The sequence below is a fragment of the Camelus bactrianus genome, chromosome 9, assembly GCF_048773025.1.
Source record: "Camelus bactrianus isolate YW-2024 breed Bactrian camel chromosome 9, ASM4877302v1, whole genome shotgun sequence".
NCBI classification, from domain to species: Eukaryota; Metazoa; Chordata; class Mammalia; order Artiodactyla; family Camelidae; genus Camelus; species Camelus bactrianus.
In genome coordinates, this window is record NC_133547.1 from 75306349 (window position 1) to 75333094 (window position 26746).

Genomic DNA, 26746 nt, shown 5'->3' on the forward strand with positions numbered 1-26746 from the left:
AACCTAAAACCGATCAAGAAAAAATTATATATATATATTATATATATATATAATATATATAATATATATATATACACACACATTATAAATACACATTTATACATACATATATTTATACATATACATATACATATACATGTATATGTATATATATACCATACACACATACACACACCGCTTGGGGAGGAAAAATAGAGGACCAGTTATTTCAGAACAGAAAAGTCCATGAACATCTCCATTTCGCCAGGTCCCACACATGACCCTGCCTGCTGACTTCCCCAGAAGGGGTGACCACAAACTCCTAAGGAAGCTGAAGTCAAACCATGACCTAAAAGCTTGGTTCTGGTCATCTTTTAGGAGCCTTCCTTTATACAGCTGCTTGCTATATTGTTATTATATGTAAATAGTAACTTTTAAAATAAGTATCTGATCGGAGTTAAAGTGTTAAAAGATTTACTCCCAGTAGGAATCCTTCCCATAATGCTGTACTGGTTACATTAGCCTACGGTTAAAGAATATTAGCACAAGATGAAGAAACATAATCCAGATTTAATTTCAAGGGTAAACAAATGTATTACTCCTGGTTGTCGAGTTAAGGCTGTGAGAACTCTGTCTCCTGAGCAAAGGCTTCACAGGCCACATATCCACCGTGGTTTCCTTCACCTACCACAAGCTGAAAGCAAAGGTCAGCTGTGGCTGTGGGCCAAGGGCTCCCCTGACAGTCCCGGCCACCGACCAAAGGCCGAGCACAGTTCACTCCAGAGAGAACTAACTGCCCTTTCCACACACCAGGCACTAGCTGCCCCAAAGCCACCTTCAGCTTCCTGAAGCCCACCTGCTTCTCTTCCCTTCGGGATCACAGATCATTAACAGAGCCAGTTAGAAGTTATACCCCCGTCTCAGTCTTACCCTGTTTTCCCTATGAGAACTGTACCCACAGGATAAGCAAATATCTGAGGAGGAAGTCTCCTTTTAGGAATGTTCCAGCTAACAAATGATCAAGAGAATAAGAATATCACAAGTTTACAACCTTAATAATGAACTAATATATATAGGCAATGATCATTAATGGCTACCAATATTACAAAAAGAAAGAATTCAGACATTAAGTGTCTTCTGGGAAAAGTACACACCACCATCTATGTATTTTTGCAAAACAAAGAAAAAAATCTAAACAACTCTCTAGATCTAATTACAAACATATAGAAAATACAGGGAGACAACGCAAGATATTGACACTACAGGAATGCAATCAGCAAAACTCAGAAAGCAGAAGAGTCTACAGGAAAAACAACCCAGTTCCTTCAACAAATAAATTAATACGGGGGAAAACAGGTGGCAGAGAAAGCTGCTGATTAAAAGATTAAAAAGGCATTTCAACCAACAGTAATGCAAGAGACTCATTTGGATTCTGATTTGAACAAACTGTTAAAAAAAGATAATTATGGGACATTTGGGGAAATATAAACCTTGGCTATTTGATGCAACTAAGGAATTACTGTTAATTTGTTTAGGTGTAATAATGGTGATTATGGTTTCTTTTTAAGTTCTTATCTAGAGATTCACACAAAACATTATACAAAATGATTCAACATCTGTAACTTGCTTCAAAAAAACGTGGGGTGGAAATGGACTGGAGTGCAGGTAAAACGAGTTTGGCCATGGGTTGATGACTGTTGAAGTTGCACGATGAGTACATGGAAGTTCATTATTCTATTCTGTCTACTTCCATACAGCTTTAAGTTTCCATAATAAAAAGGTTATAAGAAATGAAGTAGAGTAATTTCAGACCTCAAAATTCCTTTGAGAAAGGTCAACCATCATAGTAGATCCTGCTCCCCATCTATCTCAATTATGCTAAATATTACACAGTTGGCCCTCCATATCCATAGGTTTTGCATCCACAGATTCAACCAACTGCAGATCAAAATTTCAGTCTGAGGTTGGCTGAATCCACAGGTGCAAACTCCACAGATACAGAGAGCCAACTGTATTCACTGCTCTACGCCATATTATATAAGGGATTTGAGCACCCCCATATTTTGGTATCCGCAGGGGCTCCAGGAACCAAACCCCTGCAGATCCTGACGGAAGACTGTATATCCAAACTGTCCCCTGAGGGCTTATTATATGAAACTAATACAGTCAACTTTTCCTTTCCAACCCTCTACAAACTAACCCATCTTTCAAAACATTAGCAAAAATTTCCACTCTTACCAAAGTTTGCCCTTACCTCACTAGTCAAAAGCTACTTCTCCACTATATACAGTCCATCCAATCAGAGCATAACTTCTCAGAAGAGAGAGCATGCTTTACTGTCTTACTTCCCACAAAAAGCCTAGTCAGTGGTTTGCCTACAGCAGTTGATTAGCAACCAAAAAATGGGTGGATCATTCTGGTTTGTTCAGAGATGAGTCACAAAATCAACAAGGGATACAGAACCAAATCAGAGGACATGTTTACAAATTTTATAGGTCATGAAGAATGGATGAACATATTGTGATAGATCCATACAATTAGGAATGCTACTCAGCATTAAAAAGTAACAAACAACAGTGTTACACATAATATGGGTGAATCTCCAAAACATCATGCTAAAAGAAAGAAGTTAGACACAAAAGACTACAAAGTAAATATAATTTCATTTATTTGAAATCCTAGAAAAGGCAAAAGTGGTTGCCAAGGGCAAGGGATGGGGTAAGGGGACTGACTAACAGGCATGAGGATACTTTTTGAGCGATGGAAATGTTCTATGTGTTTTTCCTACATTTTGACTGTCGTGGTAACACAACTGTATATATTTCCAAAAGTCACCTATCTGTACAATCAAAATGGGTAAATTTTATTATAAGTCAGTCATAGTGTAATAAAAACTATTTATAAATCATAAAACTAGAATTGAAAATTACATATATATGTAATAGGACAGACCAACGGCTTTTACAAATTAAAAACACAAACATCTCCAAAAGAAAGATAGGCAAGGGAAATAAGAAACTGAAGAGAAAAATAAATAGCCAATTAATGTGAAGGCACTGCAAATGAAATCAGTAAAATACTATTTTTTGCCTAAAAAGTTGGCAAAAAAACTGTTTTCCTTTGTATTGGCATTTGTTTTTAAAACTGTAGTATGTCGCACTGGTGAGGATGTAAGGAAAATTGGAACTCTCACACACTACCGACATAAGAGTAAATTGATCCAATCTTTCCACAGGAAAATATGGCAAAAGCCTTAAAAGATACAAACATTTTCCAATCTAAAACTTTATCCTCAAGAAATAACCACGTGCCACGACAATTATGGAGAAATAATAGGCATTTAACAAATGGTGCTGGGACAACCTGATATTCACAGGCAAAAGAATGAAGCTGGACATTTACCTCACACCATATGCTGAAGTGAATTCAAAATGGATCAAAGACCTAAATACTGGAGCTAAAACTATAAAACCTTAAAAGGAAACACAGGGGTTAACCGTCATGATCTTGGCAATGGTTTCTTAGATACTTAAAGCACAAGCAACAGAAAAAAATATAATAGATGAATTGAAATTTATAAAACAGAAAAAACAAACCTCTGTGCTTCAAAGGACAGTATCAAGAAAGTATAAAGACAATACACAGAATGGGAGCAATATCTACAAATTATCTATTCAATGAGGGTCTATTATCCAGAATACATAAAGAACTCTTACAATAAACAATAAAAAGACAATCTAATCAAAAATGGGCAAATAACTTAGACATTTCTCCAAAGAAGATATACATACGGCCTACAAGCACATGAAGATATGCTTAACACCCTTAGTCGTTGGGGAAATGCAATTAAAATCACAATGAGATGCCACTTCACACCCACCAGAATGGCTATAATCAAAAAGACAGATAATGAAATGTGTTGACAAGAACATGGAGAAACTGGAAACCACATACATTGCTGGTGGGAATGAAAAATATCATAGCCACTTTATATGACCCAACAATTTCACTCCTAGGTATTTACCCGAGAAAAATGAAAACATGTACTCACACAAAAATTTCTGCATGAATGTTCACTATTTATAACAGCCAAAAAGTGGAAACAACTCAGATGTCCATCAACTGATAGATGAACAAACAAAATGTAGTATATTCACACACTAGAATATTCAGGCATAAAAAGGAGTGAAGTACTGATACATGCTACAACGTGACTAAACTTTGAACACATTATGCTAATTGAAAGAAGCCAGGCACAAAAGGCCATATATTATATGATTCCATTCTTAAGAAATGTCCAAAATCATAAATCCAGAGACAAAAAGTATGATTGAGGTTGCCAGGATCTGAGTGGGAAGGGTAGAGTGGGGAGTGATAATGGGTACAGGGTTTCTTTCCGTGGTGATGAAAATGTTCTGGAATTAGATAGCTGTGATGGTTACACAACTGTGTAATATTCTAAAACCACTGAACTGCACACTTTAGAAGGGTGAATATGATAGTATGTGAATTTTATCTCAGTGAAAATAAGTAGAAAAAAAAAAAGAAATAATCCTCTCTGGGGCAAAGGCTCAGCTAAAAGTATGTCTTTTATAAAAAACAAAAGATTGGAGACAAACTAAAGGTCCAGTTGGAGGTTGGTGAAATAAATTAAGGTGCATTCAATCAATGGAATACCATGTCCACACATGGTAGGTACACAGAGTCATACTAAACATAATGGGCTATTAAAAAATGCTGTCAAAATATATTTCATATGAAAGATTTTTGTCATTATTAATAATTTTTTTAAGTCAAAAAAGTATGTCCACAATATTCTGATGCCCTTCTCCCAAACAGAAAACAATCTTAGGATAAAAACCAATTCTAACTTCAGGCCTCTAGAGAATAAATTTCTGTTATTTGAAAAATTTTTCTTTAAATTTGAAAAAAAAATTTTAAGTATACCAATAGCGAAGTCCATTGACAGACAGAAAAAAGGAAACATATGTATACATACATTTAAAAGTGTAAAAATACTTACACCAAAATGTGTTAACAGTAGTTTTATCCTGGTAGTAGTATTATAGGGGCTTCCTTTGGTTTCACTGTATTTTCTAGTTTTTTGACAATTAGCATTTATTAGTCATATATAAAATATATATTGATTTTAAAAACAAGTATTCTAAGGAACAGTGGTAGTTAACATCTCAAACAAAGAAGAAAATAAAGGGTGAAAAACTAACTTTAAGAAATAAAGACATCAAATTTTAAAACCTCATCAATGACCTGACACTTAACTAAATCCAAATTACTAAAAGTTAACTTTTATAACTCCACAACCACAATCCTAATCATTCTTACCCTTGCTTTGGCAGAAATTTACAAGTCAATAAATTTGCAATTTATAATACAGACTGGACAGTGCTAAAAGTTCTGTTATTTTGGCCAAATCAAAACAGTGACTACAAGGGACTGGTAAGGGAAAAATCAAAGACCAGGTTCCAATTTTCAGTCCAGAAAACGGTTCCAATGAAACAGAGGTTATTCCAGCATAGATTTGAAGATAAAGTATTTATTCTACACAGTCTGAAGACATTGTTCAAATATAAAAATACTGTAAACAAACAAACCAACCAACAAAAAAACCACCACTAACCACAGGGTTTACTAGCCAAAATATAGCCAAGCCAACAGAAAATAAAGTTTACTCACAACATATGAAAGGAAGGACTCTAAATTTTGAAATCAACTCTGCAGTTTACCTTTCTATATGTTTTTAGAAAATGAAAATAAAGCTCTACTTTATACTACTGAGAAAAATCAACGTGTAAAGGAAACATTCAAAGTAGTTCAAAGATAAAGAGTTAAAATGATACTGCTAAGAATAAAATGAAAGCAAATTGAAAATAAGGCCCTTTTAAGTCAATTTTACTTAGAGATTTCATTAATTGTAGACATTCTCAATACTGCCAAGAAGTTTTTAAAATAAAAACTAAAACTAAAATTAGGTAGAGTTATCTCTGAGAAGGCTGATATGATAAAATCACAATCAACTATCACTACCCATATTAGAACAGCTAAAATAAAAAACACCGATAATACCAAATGCTGGAGAGGACACAGAGAAACCAGATCTCACATACATTGCTGGTAGGCATGTAATCTGATACAGCGACTCTAGAAGAGAGTTCAGCAGTTTCTTTTAAAACTAAACATGTACTTACCAATGACCCAGAACTATGGGGCATTTATCCCCCCAATATGAAAACTATGTTCACATAAAAATGTGTACACAAATGTTTATAGCAGCTTTATTTGAAATAGCCAAAAACTATAAACTCTTCTGGAATGTACTTCAAGTGAATCATTAAACAAACCATTGTACATTCAAATTTTCGAACAGTACTTAGCATTAAAAAGGAAGGAACTATTGAGACATGCAACAATTCGGATAGATCTCAAAGGAATTAGGGTAAATGGAAAAAAGCCAAAGTAAAGTACTATATGATTCCATTTATATAACATTTTCAAAATGAAAAAAATTATAAACATGGAGAACAGACAAGTGGTTGTTCACGGTTAAAGCTGAGGGTGTGTGTGTATGAAAATAAAAGGACAGCATGAGGGATCTTTGAGGTGATGGCACAGTTTTGTATCTTGATTGTGGTGGTGGTTACACAAATCTACAAGGGTAAAATTGCACAGAACTAAACACTCATATACTACACAAGTGAGGGCATATAAGACTGGTGAAATTTGAATAAAGGCTATGGATTATAACAATATGTTAATTTCCTGGTTTTGTAATTAAACTATAGTTATGTAAGATGTTATCACTGCATGAAACTAGGTGAAGGGAACATGGGATCTTTCTGTACTATTTTTTGCAACTTTCTGTGAATCTATATTCCGAAACGAAATGTTTAAAAAAAAATTAGGGGCTATGCATAAGAAGGTTAATATAACAAATACAAAAGGTTTTATAGCACAGGGAAATATATTCAATATCTTGTAGTAGCTCACGGTGGAAAATAAAATGAAAATGAATACATGTATGTTCACGTATGACTGAAGAATTGTGCCGTACACCAGAAATTGGACACAACATTGTAAACTGAGTATAACTCAATTTTTAAAAAATTAAAAAAAAAATACAATACAAAAGGTTTAACATAGCATATATGGAACATGATAAACAGGCTCCATGAGCACTCTGATTTTATAGAGCACTTTTAATTTAATAAATCACCTAATTCAAAAACACTGGTTTCTGCATACTATTCAAATTATTTCAACAGAAAGCATGACTTGAGCTAGAATTCCAGAGTTTAGTTACCAGATACCACATGAAGTCTCTTATGCTCATGGCAAGATTTTTTTCACACTCTGAAACTGTTCAAGTCATTAAGGAGCCAGTGCACAATGAAAACGTCCCCACATTCAATTTTCTTCCCAAAATCTTTAGCTCAAACTTCCACAGGGCCCAAAGACCTCAGTATACAAAGATCTCTAATATCATCAAGTAACTTAGAGGATGTATCACCTGCTGTCTGGGTTCAAATTAATAAAAAGTCGAGCTCAACGCCATTCTCAATCTCAATAAAGATGCTCTTAGGAAAAAAAATAACTTCATGTCATGGTTAAAATCAATTTAAAGACTTTTGGTGTTCTGTAGCAGATGTCAAGTATTCTGAGGGTTAGCAAGAACATTCTACTGGCCGTCCTTTGAATTCCTGAAGCAGGCTGAGCTGTCCAGCCAGTTCTGCAGTTAAGAGCCCAAATAGGAGTCTCAGACCAGCTGCTGGGAACTGGACCCTAATTCTTCAACTAAGCTTCTTCTTCGGCCCATAGGCCCGTCAAGATTACTCCATACCTATGCGTGTTCAAGTGATTAATACACACAGCCTCCAATGCAGTGGGTGTGATCCTGAAATAGCTTCCTCCACTAAATGTTACTCTAAAGGATTCCACAGAAGGAAAAATAGAAAGCTGAGTAAAATCATACAACAGCTTGCTTTTCTACTTCCCATAGAAAAGCGGCTTAACTTTTTCTCCGTTTCAGCAGGTACAAGAATACCTAACCACGACTATCTGATCAGTCCAGTGTCAGTAAGGGAGCCCTTGAATTTTCTTCCCCTGGACCCTTCTGGACTCTTAACGCTAGAATTTACCAGTAGGGGTTTCATGGAGGAAGTTGTGACACAAGGCCATCTATCACACCAGGTCCAGAAATGTTCTAATACACACTCCCTCCCCCTCCGTACCTTAGACTTTTCTAGTATCCCTTTCCCATGCTTCCTTTCCTGAAAAAACTAAACCTTCCGTGTGAACCCAGGGTAGACTCCAAAAAGCTCTAGGCATTGTTTCCTTTTGCCTTTCAATGACTAAAAACTTTATAGGTGTTGAAAAAAATTTCGCACTAAAATGCCAATGATTCTGACAGTGACAGTGTTCACTGCTACAGATTTTAGAAAGATGAGTCGTGGCATGGAAACAGCTTAGCTGAACACAGTACACTAGATTTTGGGAAATTCTCAATTATGAATTACACTGTTAGTGTAGAATCTACACTGCAGGAAACCTAATGTCTTCTCGAAAGCATATTCCAACACCCCAATGCAGTAAAATTCAATAACCTGAAGGTCCTAGTTCACTAAAGAATTAGTGTGGACTACATTTGCAAATGCATAGAAATTATATTTAGTAAACCCCTGGAATAAGGCCTCTAAATTCTTTCACATTAATCTGCCTGATCGCTTTGGGGCCCAGCACTGACACCAATCCCACTGATCATATTGTGTAGAAATAGTTAGAAGGAGGCCATAATGCCAGCGCTGAAGAACAGGGTCAGCATCTCAGACGTACTGTGACATAGTATACAACATACATAAGGAAGGACACCACCTCGCTGCAGCAAAGACAACTCTATCTCAGCCCCAAATTTCAACTCACCGTGAGACAGTTCTATCTAAACATCTTCAAACCTTTTACTCCAAACCAACAGTCCTAACCCTTATTTTCAAAAATAACACCAACATTTCCCCAATCACTCAAATTCAAAGCTGTAGAGTCATTATTAAAAGCATGAAGGGAGTCAGAATCCTTTAAATCCTTACCTTGTAGTACCTGTCACAGTCAGTCTTTCCCATTCCTATCCCCATCATCCCAGTTCAAGGATTATTCCTTAAACCCAAGTTTCTCAGCAGGGACATCTTGATGTCCCACAGCCAAATTCAAACTCCAAAGTATTATTTTGAACAAGTCATCCAAGCCTTGAAAAAAAAATCTACAGATTTCGCAGTGCAGCCAACACAAGCCTGTCCTCACGAGCTTGGATAAGCACCAAGCACTTCGACGAGAAGTTTCTGGACATTACGGCTCAGGACCAAGGATTCTGAATCTCCAGAAGTTTCCCGTATTTGCTGCTTTTTGTCATCTCTTCTTTCCCCATGGTGATCAAATCTTTGAAAAGAAAAGGCCTTATAGCTCATTTTCATGGAGCAGGTGGACTACTTCCTACACCACAGCCAGGCCTTGAAGGGGAAGGAATCCCAAGAAATAGAACAAGTGAAAGTAACTTTAAAAAGATAAAAAGGAAAGCACACAAACTCCCTGGCTCTGTGGCTACGTGGGGAAGAAGCCTGAGATGGTAAGCCCAGGTGAGTTTTAATTATGAAAGAGGACCATGAAGACATCAGGACGAAATCCAAATATCTTACTCTACACTTAAGAAATGTCCATCTTACCTCAATTTAAAAAAAAAATTATTTCATTTTAACTAGTGACCTAATGGGTAAGGGAAAACATATACATAAAAGGAAAATTAAACATAAGCAAGCTATACCAAGAGCATGAAACAAGGACTACAAGATTTCAGAGGAGGAACCTGAAAAAGCAAGAAGGTAGGCAACTAAGTCAGGATTTTGAACTGTATCTTGGAGTGTTCAGGCAGTAAGTGAAACAGTCTGGCCAAAGCAGAGAACACAGAGAGATCAAAGATGTGAGATGGAGTGTATATGTGGCACAGTTCTAGTCCACTGTTCATATGCCTTTTCTTCCTCTCTGTCTCGGCAGTCATGTCAGTTCAGAGGCCAGGGACCACCATAATTTGTTAACCTATTAGCTCAATGTGAATCTCATCCCAAGAACTCAGAATAGTCTTACTCTGTCTAATTTCAGAATAGCATAACATTGAGGTGCGCTCTGAATTCAGGGTTTTTTGAATACCTGTATTAAAAACAGCAAAACTTTTATAAAAGTCAAGAAATAAGGATCCATCAGTCAAAACAAGAATTTTTAAGCACCCAGACACACTTAATAAAATAAAAAAGTCTGTAACTGCTGACATTCTTTAAAGGAGGAGGCAAAAGAATGGAAAGTCTGATGAAGTGATAAGCAGTTTTAAAACAGGTTTACAGTCAGTTTTTAAACAGTAATCCCTCTGGGAAATGAAAATTCCTTTCTTTAATCCCTTTGAAGGCAATATAATATTCGAATCAGGAACAAGACTACCTAAGTTGAAATGTGAACCTTTTACAGTATCCTCCACGTAAAATACCAAGTAGAGGAGAGAATTTCTAACCTATCAAAAAGAGAGGCAGCCAGTATTTTGGATTTATAATCTATCTTTGCTAAACATATATGCAGAAGCTTTGGGGAAACAAAACTAGGGAACTTCAAGGTTTTAGTTGGCAGTGATTACTTCACTGGAGCTTATTCCTGTGAAATGAAACTACCAGAATCCCTCAATATCAATTTGTTTGTCACTAAACCACAGGTTTATGCTTTATCTTGGAAATGCTAACAGGGTGGAACTATGAGCCTTTTATTAAAACGAGATGACCATGGAGAGCGCCCTTGAAGCTTAGCAACAGAGGACTCAACCCCAAAAGGTTCCCTTCTATAAAGTAAGGACAGGTTTGATATGTACCCCAGGGCCAATACTAAAATGCTTGACTATATTTTCCATAAAAGGTGGAAGTTGTAATAGTAGCATATAGCAGACACCAGCCCACTAGAAGCAGATGGAACCCACCAACTCATTTTACCCAAACCTTCAAAAAGGTACACAGAACTGTCTCTGCTTGCCAAAGCAGGGCAAATCTGAATGGGTGGATCTAAGAAAAGGTTTTGCCAGGGATTACTAATGGCAATTTCTTTTGCCTAAGATAGCCCCCAATGTAAAACAGGATTGAAAAATGAAAGGCAATTTTAAAGCTCACTCTCCATATTCAAGCTAAACACACACACAAACAAGGCCTCAAAGCTTTATTTTACCAAAAACAAAACAAACAAAAACCAACAACTCTGTAACGATTCCAGCACAAGGCTCTTCCAGAAGGGAAATCTGGCTGGATTCCCTGCTTATGTACATAATTCACCAGGGGTCAGGTAAGATTCCATTTTGTAACAGCTGAACTTTAAACAGAAAGTCATTAGTGGGGCAACATTCACTCATTAGCATAAAGTTACCCCCTAGAAAGAAAAGCATTGCCTGTCTCTGCCAGATGACTACTTTACAGTGAGAAACTAGGACCAAGGACCATGAACTCCTAGAAAGTTCTATCCGCCTCAGAAGAAGAGCTCACCATCTCCACCAGCCTAAACTTAACTGTCTCCACATTCCTCACTCCCCACAGAGGAAGGCATCGATAACAGGGAATTTTAAAAAATAAGAAATAAAAAGAAGAGCCAAAGGGTCAATAGCAGGCAAAGCTTTTCAGGGCTGACATGATTCCTGTTTGGGATTGGGGGAGGGGGAGGAGCTTTTCTGGATGTTTCTATTCTTGGCAAGGAAAGCACCTCCAGGTCCTGTACCGTCAAAAGGCACCAACCCAGGAATGTTCTCAGGGAATGAATGATTTGCCTGTGCTAAGCGACTTCATTTTGGGGTGTGATGATGGGAAGCAAGGTGGGGAGGGCTAGAGAGCTGAAGGGGGGAGTAGGGGGAAGATGTGTTTGACAGGGGAATGGGAGAAACGAGTGGATGGATAAGAGGGGTCCAGGGAAGATGTAGACGGTTAAGAGGGAGGATGTGGATGACTAAGGGAGGTGAGGGGAAGCTGTGGATGGCCGACGGGATGTCCAGAAAAGGCGTGGAGCTGAGGGGGAGGGGGGTAAGGTATGGACCGCTAAGGAAGATTGGGGGAAGGTGTGGATGGTGGAGGGATGGAAGGATGGCCATCAGTCCCCTGAGGACCAACAATGAAGGGAGGCCGGGGGCTGGCCTCATCCAGGCTCCCCCCAAATTCCCCTTCTGTGGGCGTGTGCTCGGCTGCGCGTGTGCAAGGGCCAGGCCACCAGGCCGCAGGGCCACCACTCACCCCACGACTCCCTGGTTGTAGTTCCTCCGCTTCCACGGGGTCCCGCTGTACACTCCCCCGCTGCCGTCGGCCCGACCGCCCCCCGCGGCCCGCCCTCCGCTGGGCTGCAGCAGGCTGTAGTTGAGTCCGTAGGTGCTGGCCTTGTTGTCGCGCTTCCTCTTATTGCTGCTGCCCGAGGCCGGGTCGGCGGGCTCCGGGGCGGGGACGGCCGCCGAGGGGTGCGGGGACGGGGACGCCGAGGGGGACGGGGACGCCGAGGGGCCCGCGGCAGCTCGGCGAGCCCAGGCCGCGGGCTGGTGGTGGTTGTTGTTGTTGTTGGTTGTCTCCAGGGGCAGGAAGTCCCGCTGCTCCGCCGGCTGCGCGTGGCCGCCCAGCAGGCGCTCCCCGGAGCGGTACATGCCGGCCGGGGCCGGGGCCGGGGCCGCGCCGCCGGGGCTGCCGGTGCTGCTGCCGCTCCCGCCGGTGGCCGTGCTGCTGCCGCCGCCGCCGCCACTCGCGCCGCCGCTGCTGTGACAGTGGTGGTTGAAGTAGAGGTTCCTCAGTCCCTGGGTCGTCTCCCAGATCTGCATCCACAGACTGTTGGACGGTCCGAGCTGCTCTGGCTGGAACCAGGCGATCCTCGGATCCATCAAACGGCGGCGGCCGCTGTCCCCGCCCCTCCCGGCTGCCCGCAGGGCCGCCGCCGCCGCCGCGCCTTAGGCGCACGCCCGGCCTCGGCTGCTGCTGCTGCTGCTGCTGCTGCTGCTGTGCTGCTGCTGCTGCTGCTGCTGCTGCTGCTGCTGCTACCACCGCCGCTCAGGGCCCGCCGCGGGCGGCGCGGTCGCGCAGGGAGCCCGGCCGGCGCCGGCGGCGTCGCACCCGCCCTCAGGGGCTCCGCGGGCCCTCCCCCCTCCCTCCGCCCCTCTGCCGAGCCCCTGTCACCGGGGTCCCCGTGCAAATGGCGGCGGCAGCGGAGGCTCGAGAGAAGGGCGAGTGTCGGCGGCGGCGGCAGCAGCGGCGGCGGCCGGACGCGCCTGCTCGGTAGCGTCCTCGCTACTCCGGCCCCGGGGCGGGGCCTCCTCCGGCTCCGCCCCCTCGCCCCGCCCCCGCCCTGCCCCCCCACCTTCCCGCGCTCGCTCCGCCCCCGCCGCGCCGCGCCGCCGGTCCAGCCCTAGAGGCCGCGCCGTGCGTCACAGAGGCCGCGGCGCGGCACGGCGTGGCCTGCAACTGCCTGGGCCAACCGTCCCCGCGCCGGCTACGGAAGGCGTCGCACGTACCTGGGCGTCCCAGCACCCCTGAGGCGCGTGCCGCCGCCGTTCTTAGTTTCCCGGTCCCTAGACTGGTGAGACCAGACGGAGGTCGCCACCAGCTCTCCGAGGAATGGATTGTGGGAGGTGCCGCCCCGCCCACTGTCCCCTCCCCCACTACGCACCCAGAGGACCTCCCCCGTCGGCTCCTCTGACCCCTCCCGAAATCTCCTCTCTAAGCACCGTTCCAGAGGGGAGAAAATAGGCCCCCTCCCAACCCGAACATGTGCCCTGGACCCTGCCAGGACTCAGGCTTCGCTGGTTCCTCTGCTGCCGGGCCGCCCGGCTACTTGCAGCGCCGGCCCTGCCGCACCCTGGCCAATGTTGGGAGCTGCAAGTTTTGGTGGAGGGTACCCCCACCCTAACCCGAGACTAGAGAAACCTGCGTCCACCTGGCTGGAAGCGCTTCTTCGTAAAGTGTGTAAGCCATGGGCTCAAAACCACCATCACATACCCCAAACCCACTTTACACAGGCAGGCACACATAAACATGCACCAATACACAGACACGCACGGAGACAGGCACCCTAGCTACTCAGCGTGTAATGAAACTTCATTTCCCCTAAGGTGCACCAGCAACCATGAAAAACCCTTCCTAGTTCAGAATTAAAGAAAATCCCAAACCTTTTAAGCCTAATAGGAGGATCATATTTTTGGCATCAGTAGTGATTTAAGACAAGGTGATTATTTGCACATCTTCACAAACCCTGTGGTAAAAAGACAAGGAAAATGTAACTAAGTATTTTAAATCATCAAGAGAAAAAAGGAAAATAAGTGAGCACGTTTCATATGTGTCCTCTAAGATTGGTCCGAAGTCCAGAACGAGTTCCTAACGTCCGATTTTGGCCTATTTTGGGAGCTCAATATCCTGGAAAGGTTTTTTTGGCAAAGATAAAAAATTACCAAATTACCAAGCATTGCTCTACCTTTTTTCTTGCTGAGAGAATAACATGGACATAAATATGAAAAATACACAAAAAAACCTAAAGAATTTTGGTTCATTCTATTTGTTATTGCTTTACTATAAATCAGTATTGAAAATTTTCTCAGAATGAAATTTGCTATGTGCTGAGAATTACATAGCCAGGAAAATGAGTAGTGATTTTTTTATGCTATTCTCATTGGCAAATTAAACAAAAAGCTTTATATAGAAATAGGTTTCTTTTCAAGACTTCAAATTTGTTTTAAAACTTCAAATGAGAAAAATGCAAAGCTGAAAAAAGTAAACATTGTCAAGTTCCCACCATCTAGAAAGTTATTACTATGAAGACTTTGTTAAACACTCTTCAGAAAAATTACTCCACGCATAAGTACGTGTCAAGATAGTCCTTATTTTTACTTATTTTAAATCTCACTCAGTCTTTAAAAATATTTTTTCAAATGTCCAAGAAGCCATTAACTGCCAGTGGTGTCTAAGACCAAAAAAAAGTATTCAAAATTAGCAGTACTACATATCAGAAATTAATATTTGTTATATTTGAGTGCTTGTTTCTTTAGGCAAAACTTAAGAACTAGTAAAGTATTAGCAAAATGATAAAATGAATTAATATACATAAAAGTACTCTAAAATGTGGGCTGAAAGGCAAGACATTACTGTTCTTGTTCACCTGCAGGCAATCCTGGTTAGCTCTGTAATGCATCCATGTTTCAAGGCATTCATTCAGTAAATCTTGGTTGAATGTCTATCATCCTTGCAGAACTGAGCTAATTGCTCTGGAGGAGATAAATAAGCAACCAGGGCCTTTGGCTGCCTTCCAAGAATTTACTGTCTGGTTAGGGAAGCAAAAAAGGTAAATATTTAAAGTCAAATTACTATTCATTCATTTAATTCAACAAATACATCTTGAGCAACTACTATGTACCAGAATCTGGGGATACAGCAATGAACAATACTGATGAGGTACCTGCCTTTGTGAAGCTTACATTGTAGTGAGTAAGGCAAGCATATAAGATGATCAGACAGTGGTTAAGTGCTATGAAGAGAGAGAAAGCAAACTAAAAGGATAGTGACAGTGTGCTATTTTTAGATGGGCTAATCAGGGAAGGCTGCTCTGAGGAAGTGATATTTGAGCAGGGACTTAAGTGAGGGAGTGGACCATGACCATCTAAGGAATGATCCCTCAGATAAAGGGAATAGCAAGTGTAAAGGCCCTGAGGCAGGAATATACTTTGTGTGCAGGATGATAAGGCAATGTAATTGAGTGTTGTGTGTGTTCCATGGTATAGAATCCTAAAGTATCTCTTCTGGAAGTTTCCTCAAAAATCATCTAGTCTAAAGTAAAACAGTAGGGAATTTTAAATGCACAAAAATATATTTGCTTTCTCCAACAAATCTGCAATGTTCTGTCTCAAAGTAATCTGCATCCACAGAGAAAGACTACACTAATTTCAATAGTATATTTTGATTACTCAACCTTTTCATTTTGCTATTTAGAGCCTTTCATTTTGCTATTTAGAACATTACATTCTTTAAAACCACCTTCATTAAATTGATGAGCAAAAAAACACAGCCATCAAAAACCCAGACATTTTCCTGCCTAATCTAATGTCCTATTCATTCTCAGTATTCTTGTTCTTAGGGAGGAAAATACTGAGTTGATGGTCTCAACTTGCAAGATTTACTGAAACACCAAGATTCTGTAGAGTAAAAATTGAGTAGAGAAATGAGAAGCAAGTTACCTAAGAATCAGGCAAATTTAAATATGATTGTGTTGATTTATTAACTTGAAAAAAACAGAAAGGGAAATGCATATACATACTTACTACATGGTGTTATTAGTAATTGTCATTATAATTAAATCTTAGACAGTGTGTGATTATATTACTCCACTCCAGAGTTAACAAAACCATGAATAATAGTCACATAGTTATAGTTGTTAGTATTTTTCTGTGTTTAGGAAATGAAGTATTTGCACCAGGTATTAATAATCTTGAATTTAGGCACAATTTACTGCTTTCCCTTTTTTGCACAAAATATACACCATTGTACCGTGTTTTCTTCCTCCTTCGTGAATACAAAGAGGATTCCAATTAGGGAAATAATTTTCAATGAGACTTCAAAATAATAGGCAGTGTGGAAGCCTGTATTTTGTTCTGAACAGCGAAAATTTCTTCCATTCCCAACTGTTTTAGAAAAAAAATTGCTCAAATTGTCTGCATTCTGGGATCTTTGGAGTCAGAGTGCGTGTGTCTGCGTGTGTATGTACATGCCTGTGTGTATGTAAGAGCTTTACAGTATAATTTCTATACTATAAAATTCACTCATTTTAAGTGTACAATTTAATGATTTTTACTAAATTTACAGAGTTGTGCAACTGTCATCACAATCAATTTTGGATTATTTCCAACCCTAAAAAGATCTCTAGGGCCTATTTGCTGTCAATCCCTTTTCCCAGCCCTAGCCCCAGCCCCAGCCCCAGCCCCAGCCCCAGGCAACTACGAATATACTTTCTATCTCTGTGGATTTGCCTTTCTGGATAGTCTGTGTTTTGAGTGGTGTTTCCATAGAATTTGACTATGGTAGCTGCCAAAGCCCCCACAAAGAATTGCTTGCCTAGCCTCATGGACAATGGGGGAATAAAAACACTGCCCAAAAGGGCATTTTCTCATAATTTTTGACCAATCTGTAAAAAAATCCAGACATTTTTCAGATTCAAGTTTCCACGAGGCTATTAAGGCAACTCCTCTCCCATTCAGAAGGGAAGTACCATCCTCATCCATGAGCAGGCAAAGCAGGTGATGATGGTCCCCAGGCAACCACTCTTTGGAGATAAAGCCCAGAAACTCAGCCAAGATCCAATATTCAAATAACTCTGCATTTTACCACTTTTTTTAAACTGATCACTGCAGGGCAGTCTGTGGATGAGGGAGAAGACCCCAGGTAAGATGATCCTGCCTAAGATGGTGCTCACCCCCAACTGCTTTTGTCACCTGTCATTGAATGGCCCAAGCAGAGAAATTCCACTTCTAAAGACAAAGCCTTAGAGGGGAGGGTATAGCTCAGCGGTAGAACACATGCTTAGCATGCATGAGGGCCTGGATTCAATTCCCAGTCGTCCATTAAATAAGTAAATAAGTCTAATTACCTCCCCTCTAAAAAAAGAAAGCAACAAAAGCAACAAAGACTCTTACTAAAATTCAAAGGCTCACTCTAGAACATTCTCTTTCTAGAACCTACATAACTTAAAATGCAGTCCAGAACTTCTCCTCGAAGCATAGGTAATTGGTATGATGGCTAATTTTATGTATCAACTTGACTGACCATGGAGTGCCCAGATTAAGAATTTCTGCTGGGTGTGTCTGTGAGGATGCTTTCGGATAAGCTCAGCAAACATTTGATTTTAATCAGTGGACTCGGTAGATTGCCCTCCCCAGTGTTGGTGGGACTTATCTTATGGGTTGAGGGCCTGAATAGAACAAAAAGCAGAGGAAGGAGGAATTCCTTTCTTCATCCCTTGCTGATTGAGCTGAGACATCTCATCTTTTCCATCCCTTGGTCTGGGATTTACGCCATTGGCATCCCTGGTTGCCAAGCATTCAGACTTGGACTAAATTATACCACTGGTTTTCCTTGGTCTCCAGCTTGCAGACAGCAGATCATGGGGAACATCTCAGTCTTCACAATAGCATAAGCCAATTCCTCATAATAAATCTCCATATATCTGGTTATATATGATACATACAATAAGTCCAAATAATAGATAATATATACATCTTCCTGGTTCTGTTTCTCTGGAGGACCCTGGCTGATACAGAAGATTGATGCTGAGAAGTTAAGCGTGCTGCAGTAACAAAAAATACCAAAAAATGTGGAAGCAGCTTTGAAAATGGGAAATGGATAGACACTGGAGGATTTTGGAGATGCATGCTAGAAAAAACCTACACCAGCACAAATGGCCCTTTGAAGGTCATTCTGGTGACAGCTCAAAGTAAAGAGGAGATCTGTAGAGAAAGTCTGTCTTCTTTGGGAATACCCAAGAAGTCACGAACAGTATGTTGGTAGAAATACAGATGGTAAAGGACATTCTGCTGATGTCTCAGATACAAATGAAGAGCATGTTATTGGAAACTGGAGGAAAGGCCATCCTTGTTTTTGTGGCTGAGAACGTGGCTGAATTGTGTTTGTGTTCCAGTGTTTTGTGGAAGGTAAAACTTGCAAGTGATGAAATTGGATATTTAACTGAAGCAATTTCTAAAAAAAGTGTTGAAGGTGTGGCTTGGCTCCTCCTGGCTGCTGATAGTAAAATTCAAGAAGAGAGAAATGACTTAAAGACAGAATTGTTACGCAAAAAAGGGAATAGAACGTAGTGATTTGGGAAATTCTCAGCCTATGCATATTGCAAAAAAAGAGAGAGAGGGAGAGAACACTAATGTCATGGCCAAGCAACCACTTGGGTCATTGGGAAATGACTGGTTGTGAACCACTAATCAGCCACTTCAGGAGGAAAACTGCTGGTCTGAACTGAAGGAGAATGAAATGGGAAGGAATGAAGGAAGGCTGTCAGACTTCATGGATTGTACAGGATGAGACCATAGAGGTATTTGGCTGAGATCATGTGCTATTATATTCTTCAAGACAAGGAAAGAGTGACCCCAAAAGAGATTCAGAGATCATCAGGGCTGCCTCCTTGGTTTCAGAAAAGGGGACCATTGCCTTGCTTCCAACAGGCCAGACAGCCTCTGCCCAGACCAGGGAGGGGTAGGGCTGCCTAGAGTTGTGGGGATGGGACTTTGTGCCAGAGCCCTGGAGGCTGACTTCTACCTATTAGAGCTACAGAGGCAGTATGGTCACCCCAGTGGAGGTGGGACCACTGCCCCAGTGGGTCAGAAAGGTGAGATTTCTGCCCACATAGACCTGGAGGGGAGAGCATGGAGCCTTAAAAGCTTATGGAGTTTGCCTTGCTAGATTCTGGACTTGCTTGGAATCCATCACCCCTGCCTTCTTCCCTATTTCTACCTTTTAGAATGGGAATGTCTCTTCTATGCTTGTCCGATCATCGTATTTTAGAAGCACATAATATGGTTTCACAGGTTCATAACTGGAAAGGAATTAACCTCAGGATGAATCATACCTACAGTCCCACCCATACCTGATCTGGATGATATTTAGATGAGACTTTGGACTTCAGAGTTGATGCTGGAATGAGTTTAAGACCTTTGAGACTTGGGGGATGGAATCAATGTATTGTGCATGTGAGAGGACATGAATTTGGGGGAATCCAGGGACAGGATATTATGGATTGAATGTTTATGTCTTCCCAAAATTCCTGTGTTGAAACCCTACTCCTGGATGTGATGGTATAGGAGTAGGGGGGCCTTTGGGTATAGGATTAGGATTAGATGAGGTCATGAGGGTGGAGCCCTGATGAATGGGATTGGTGCCCTTATAAGAGGCATAGGAGAACGTGCATCCTCTCTCTGCTCTCCACCACTTGAGGATACATGGAGAAATTGATAGTCAGCAACCTGGAAGAGGGTCCTCACCGGAACCTGACCGTGCTGGAACCCTGATCTTAGGCTTCCAGCCTCCAGAAGTGTGAGAAAGAAATTTCCATTGCTTGTAAGCCACCCTGTGGTATTCTGTTATAGCAGCCTGGACTGACTAAGGCACTCGGTCATGAAAGAAGTTTCCAAAGCCCCTGTGGAGAATCCAGTTTTACTCTTGTTCTTGTCCTATGTTGGGAGTCACCTTCTGTTTTATGCCTATCAGACAAGTTTGGTCTTCCTCCCAACAAAACCGTTCCTACTACATTTAGACAACCTCCAGAACACATCCCAAGCCCATTCACTTCCCTCTACTCCCATCCTGTCTGCTGAGTCCTGGCCACCAACACTTGTTGCCTCGGCCACCACAATACCTTTCCCAGTGGGGTCTCAGAGTGTCCACACTTAAACTTCTCAATCCCACATCTCACAGCACCCAGGCTGAAATTTTTAAAATATGAATTTGACTATATCCTCCTTCTTAAAGTGTATAATAAAATCAAACTCTAGATTTTTTTCTGGCAAAACCCATCCCCCTCACTGTGTTCTGCATCTCAGTACATGGTGACTCCATTCTTCAAGTGGCCAAAATCCTTGCCATCATCACCCTTAAATTTCTCTCTCCTTCCCACCCTCATTGCTGCAGGCTCTACCTCAGACGATAGCCGCCTACTTTACAGGAAACACACCAACACCACTTTGATCCAAACCAACATTGCTTCCTGCCCAGATTAGTAAAACAGCCTACAAACTGGTTTCCCTGCTTCCACCGACGCCTCCCTTCAGTCTGTTCTCGCTCCAGGAACACGATGATCTTTTGCAAAGGTAAGCTAAACAGTGTTTCCCCTCTGCCCCAATTTTCCAGCGGCTCTGCATCTGGCTCAGAGATCCTTACATCCACCAGGCTCTACCTGATCTGACCCCCATCTCCTCTCTGGCCTTGTGTCCTACCACCTGAGCCATGGCTGCAGCCACATGGGTGGGCTGACTGTTACAGAACTTTCCAGGATGCCCACCAGGTAGGGCCTGTGCACTTGCTGTCTTGGGCTGGAGCCCACTTCTCTCTGTGCTCTCTGTACAGCTGTCTCTCATCCTCCAGGGTTCTGCTCCCACATTGCTGCCCCCGGGAGGCCTGCCCTGACCGCACTCTTCTGCAACAACACTCCTTCACTTCTGTTCCATTTAGCCAGCTTTACTGTTCTGTGTTAGCACTTACCTGCAGCACCAAACATTTCTTTGTCTATTCCTTTGTTCTCTGTCTTCCCTGACTATAATATAAGCTCCATGAAAGCAGGGGTTTGGTTTGCAAGCCAGATGGACTTTAAGATGCACCCCCTCCCCAACCCATGAGCCCCACTTCAAATACATGTGAAAGGTGTTCACATCTTTGTGTAATTCCCTCCTCTTCTGTGTGAGTGGGGCCTGTGACTTGTCTCTAATCAATAGAATATGGCAAAATGATGGGCTGTTATTCCCATGGTTATGCTATATATTATAAGACTTCGTCTTGGTAGCTGACTCTCACTCTCCTGCTGGCTTTGAAAGAGGAAGCTGCCGTCTGTGAACTGTCTGAGGGCAGCAGCCAGAAACTGAGCACCTCTGACCAATAGCCAGTTGAAAAACTGAAGCTCTCAGTCCAGTCACCACAAGGAAGTGAATTCTACCAACAACTGGAGGGAGCCTGGAAACAGACAAAGAATTCAGTTGAGCCTCCGGATGAGAACACAGCCCTGCAGACCCTCTGACTGCAGCCTGGCAAGAGCCTGAAGCAGAAAACTCAACTAAGTGGTGCCCAGACTCTTGACCCACTGAAACTGAGAGATAATAATGTCTGTTATTCTTAGCTGCTAAATTTGTGGTAATTTGTTACTCAGCAATAGAAAACCAACATAATTCGTTTGTTTTGTTCATTGTTCTAGCCTGAGAACTTAGAACAGGATCCAGCATATAATAGGTGCCCAGTAAATGTCTGTTGAATGAGTATATTGTTATGAAAAAGCACAACAGAGAATACAAAGTAGACAACAGTGTTATGCTACTAGTTTTGTGTGTGTGTGTGTATCTGCATAAATGGAGAATTTCTCTAGAAGGATATACTAGAAACTGACAGAAGTCCGGGGAGGAAAACAAAAGAACTAGGAATCCAGGAAGGAGGGAGACTTTCATCTCACTTTATACCCATTTGAACTGTTTAAAAAATAATTTTACTCTATAAATGCATTGCTTAAACACACATACACAACAGAACAAAATAGCCCCCGTGACTTCACACTGTAATGGTTTGTAAAGTAAAATCACTTCTTCAGCACTAATTTAGGCAGTACTCTGCCTTCCCCATCCAAGCAGCACCCCAGTCTGTTATTCATTTCCACTCCATCCCCCTCCAGGATGTTTGGTGACAAGCATCTTCAACAAAAGAATTGCTACAGACAGAACTAAATATGCTTTGAACTTGCATATCATGCATTGACTGTCTCACAGCAAAGAAGCCAACTTCCAGACATGCGTAAGCCAAGCCATGAGGGCCTTTTCTACAGTAAAATGCACGACAAAGGAGCCAAGTTTTTCCCTAATTGTTATCGTGTATCCAGTCTAAAAGGCATCTCATTCAAGAAAAATTTGAATAATTTAAGTTCCAGAGTTACCCTGGAGTTTGGGGATGGTCTGATAAGTTTTGAAAAAGGGGGCCAAAATAAGGGGGGCAATTTCCGTATTTGTTGGGCAGAGGTAAAAAAAAAATAAGCCAACTGAAATTTGCAGAATGAGGACAAATGGATGTATTACACAGTCAGGAAAATGGAGTCGTAGAATACAGCCTAGGGCTCTGAGAGGCACACACTGTATGCCACAAATAGAGATTGACAAGGTGACGATTTACAAAAAAAAACCCCAAGCAACCTTGGAGACATCATGAGAGGGAACAGTTTTAAATTTGTAGCCCCCAGTCTGTTTTGGAACTAGCCTACATAACAAATTTGAGATATGCTGAAAGCTATTTCTCCGAGTGCTCTAGAAAATATTTAAGACAGAGTTACTCACTCTCTGTAATTAATGAGGGACTATGACCAGAGCAAAACAAGATTATTGACCTTGTTCAAAGTTCTAAAACTGAATCTGAGAACACACAACCATAATGAGCATTCAATGATCAATCAATATCTGTGAATTAATGGCTAAAAAAGAGTGAGTTATAATATATCATCTTTGTCCAGCTTCTCAAATCATAATTCATTTCATGTGAGTGTGTATATGTGTGTGTGTGTGTGTGTGTGTGAAATATTTCAGTTTTTCATAGGTGGGCTTGATCAATCTGTTCAAACTATGCATTTTGCTAATGTGGCTATAAGGTCATGACTTTGAATCCTATGAGGATCAAGAGCTGTGCTCAGTCTCCTGGCTGAAGTCACATCCTTCCCAAGAAGCATTTGGATACTTAACTAATTGGCATTATGGCCATTCAGTCATTCATACCTACACTCATTCACTCATTCCACTGACGTTTAACACTGGGGACAACGAGGCATAAGTCAAGGGCATTGCTCACAGTCCAGTGGTCCATGGGTGTGTGGGTGTGTATTCTAATCTATATATGTCATGGTAGCCCATCTTTTTTCAATTGGCAGGAATGCAGGCAACTGGAGGACAGGCATATGGGATGCGTAACTCGAATGGGGCACCTGCGAGCCCCTGGAGCAGAGGGTCCAGGTGACACATCCTTGCACTCCCAAGTGATGAGAAGGAGGAAAGAACAATGATCAGGGGGAAGCTAGCCTAACGTATCTCAAAGAACAAAAATTACACATCCTCCTCATTCCTACTCCTAACAGTCTGCTGGACACATGTAATGACCACTTCTGTTCTAAAACCGTTCAAATCCATTTCATATTGCAATCAGGCAGTTGAGGAAATTTGACTCTAGTGGAAGCCTACATTCATCTATAATATTATATGACCTATAGCGCATTTTCTCAAATCACTGTGAATTAAATATCTTACTACCAAATACGAGAGACCCCTGCCAATAATGTTCTCTTACCTTTATTCCTTTATAGCCATTTCAACTCATGAATTATTAAAGAAGTGAGAGGAAATGGAAAGTGAATAAGAGAGTTGCTTGAAACATCCCTGCGGAGTTGGACGAGCTTTCATGTAATAACACATAATGGGCTTCCAGGGATGGAGACGGAGAATAAAGGATTCACTCTTTAAATGTCAGACACACATTTGAAAAAAAAAATCTCAATTTCAAGCATACATTAAAATTAGGTACTTTTTTTGTGTGTCTCTCAGATTGACAAAGATTGAACAGTGTGATTATACCCAGTGCCGGTGAGGATATGGGAGACACAAGCCTTGTGAAACAGAGCAAATGTTTCAGTGGATTATTTTGGTCCTATCCATCAAGTTTAAAATGTTTAAGTCCTCTGTCCCAAGGTCTTAGTCTACCCAGGCTGCCATAACAGAACAACACAGACTGGGTGGCTGCCTGAAACAACAGAAATTTGTTTTCTCACAGTTCTGGAGGCTGGAAGTCCAAGATCAAGGTGCTGTAGGAGTTGGATTCTGGTGAGAACTCTCCTTTTGGCTCGTAGATGACATCTTTTCCCTGTGTCCTAAATGCGCACATACAGGAAGAGAGAGGTCTCTGGAGTCTCTTCCTCTCCTTATAAGGACACCGGTTCTGTTTGATTAGGGTCCACCCTTATGACTTCATTTAACCTTAGTCACCTCCCTAAAGACCCTATCTCCAAATACACATTGGTGGTTAGGATTTCAACATGTGGACTTTGCAGAGGGCAGGGAATTAGGGACACACTATAGTGCATGACGCCCAGCAAATCCAGTTTTAGAGATTTATCCCACACATGTGTTTGCACACGTGCACAAAGAACTTTCAGTAAGAATGTTTAAAATTGGATTGTCTGCAGTAGCCAAGAACTGAAAACAACCTAAGCATCCATCAAGAGGGGTCTAGTCAGACAAATTAAGGTGCACTCAGTCAATAAAATACTGCTTTGCAGCTGTTAAAATGAACGGGCCAGCACCGAACATACTGACATGGGGAACTCACTAAAATATATCATTAAGTGAAAAAAGCAAGGTGAGAGAAGTGTGTACAGTATGATCCAATTTCTGTAAAAGAAGAAAAAGTTTAAGCATCACTATTTTCTGGAAGGATTTATAAGAAACCATTGGCAGTCATTACTTCCAAGGAGTGGACTTAGAGCATGAGGAGGAAGAATTTGTTCCTTATCCCCTTCCGTACTGTTTGTTCTTTGCCCACCCTCACTCCTAGGTGGAGGTGTTACTTTTTTTTGTTTGTTTTGGAGGTAAATTCACATAGAAAAACATTCACCACTTCATCTAGAAGTGTACAGTTCAGTGGCACTTGGTGCATTCACAACATTATTCAGCCATCACTTCCCTCTGGCTCCAAACATCTTTATCACCCCATGTGGGCAGTCACTCCCCCTGCTCCCTAACCCAACCCCTAGCAACCATGAATATGCTTTACATCTCTATGGATTCACCTTCTTTTGCAATCTTTTGCTATCATAAACACTGCTGTAAGGAAGGTTTTCATAGAAGTCCGTGCCATTCTACTTATTAAAAGTATGTCCTTTCATAACGATTTTGTTATTATTTTCTAGATTAATCCCCAGACCTATCCAAGTAATCATCAAGGTGATCCCCCTTGACAGATGCAGAAATGAAGGTGCAATTTAGGTAAGCACGTTCTTACACTTTTTATACCTGTTGTCCCTCCCTGGACTAAAACATTGTTTTTCAGACTAGGATGTATTGCTCTGATTTTCCAGTATCCCATTTCATCTCATTCCTGTTAGACAAGAACTTATCAATTGGCTTTTCAAGTGCAATTTCACATGTAGTTCGGCAAGTATTTCCATCCACACACTAGTGGATTAGATCTCAGAAATCAGCTTTGAGGTCAGTTGCTTGGATCTCAGAATGTACCAGCAATTTTGAGTCTTTGGGTGGAAGATTTCCCTCTTGAATTTACTTCCCATGTTATTGGTAATGACATGACGAATGTAGAGAGGACCATCATATTCTCCCACTAGTATTCTCTTTTTCTTTTTTTTTTGGTGGTGGGGGGAATTAGGATTTTTTTGTTTTTTTTTTAATGGAGGTACTGGGGATTGAACCCAGGACCTTGTTCTTGCTAAGCATATGCTCTACTACTGAGCTATCTCCTCCCTCCAACACTAGGATTTTCTAATACTCATTTTTTTGTTTTTGTTTTTTGTTTTTTCAGTTCAAACAGTTACATTGTTCTGGTCCTAATTAGGTCCAAATAGAATTTATTTGATTATCAAATTAATTTCTGTTAAATAGACATTTGGGCTGGAGTAAGGCAATTTTTAATATCGACAGAAGGAAGTTAGTTTGATAAATGAAAATTAGAATTCTCCTCCATCCTATGGCAAGAAATCCAAGATAACTGCACACTGACTAGCTCTACTCCATGGGTGTGGCTAACGTACAAAACTCTTGCACACCCAGAATGTAAATGTGTGAACTTAACAAATTTTACACACACACTGTTATTCCCCTTAAAACATAACTTAAATATGTCTTGTGTTGCTTTGGGTTCCTCCAGAAGCGGACACTAAACCAAGGGTTCAATGCAAACAGTTCATGAGGGAGGTGATCCAAGTGGGGCGAGGGGAA

At 41.3% G+C, this 26746-nt stretch overlaps 1 protein-coding gene across 2 annotated transcripts in view; it reads right to left on the reverse strand.

Moving 5' to 3' along the window:
- Positions 1 to 13346, reverse strand: part of TENT4B (terminal nucleotidyltransferase 4B) — a 57575-nt gene extending 44229 nt beyond the window's left edge. The window contains exon 1 of one of the 2 annotated variants that reach the window (XM_074370782.1): positions 12285 to 13346. In XM_074370782.1, coding sequence (XP_074226883.1) covers positions 12285 to 12913 — 629 coding nt within the window. In that variant the 5' untranslated portion in view covers positions 12914 to 13346. The remainder of the gene's footprint in view (positions 1 to 12284) is intronic. The other variant, XM_010961762.3, reaches the window with a different exon arrangement.
- Between the last annotated feature and the right edge of the window lie 13400 nt (positions 13347 to 26746).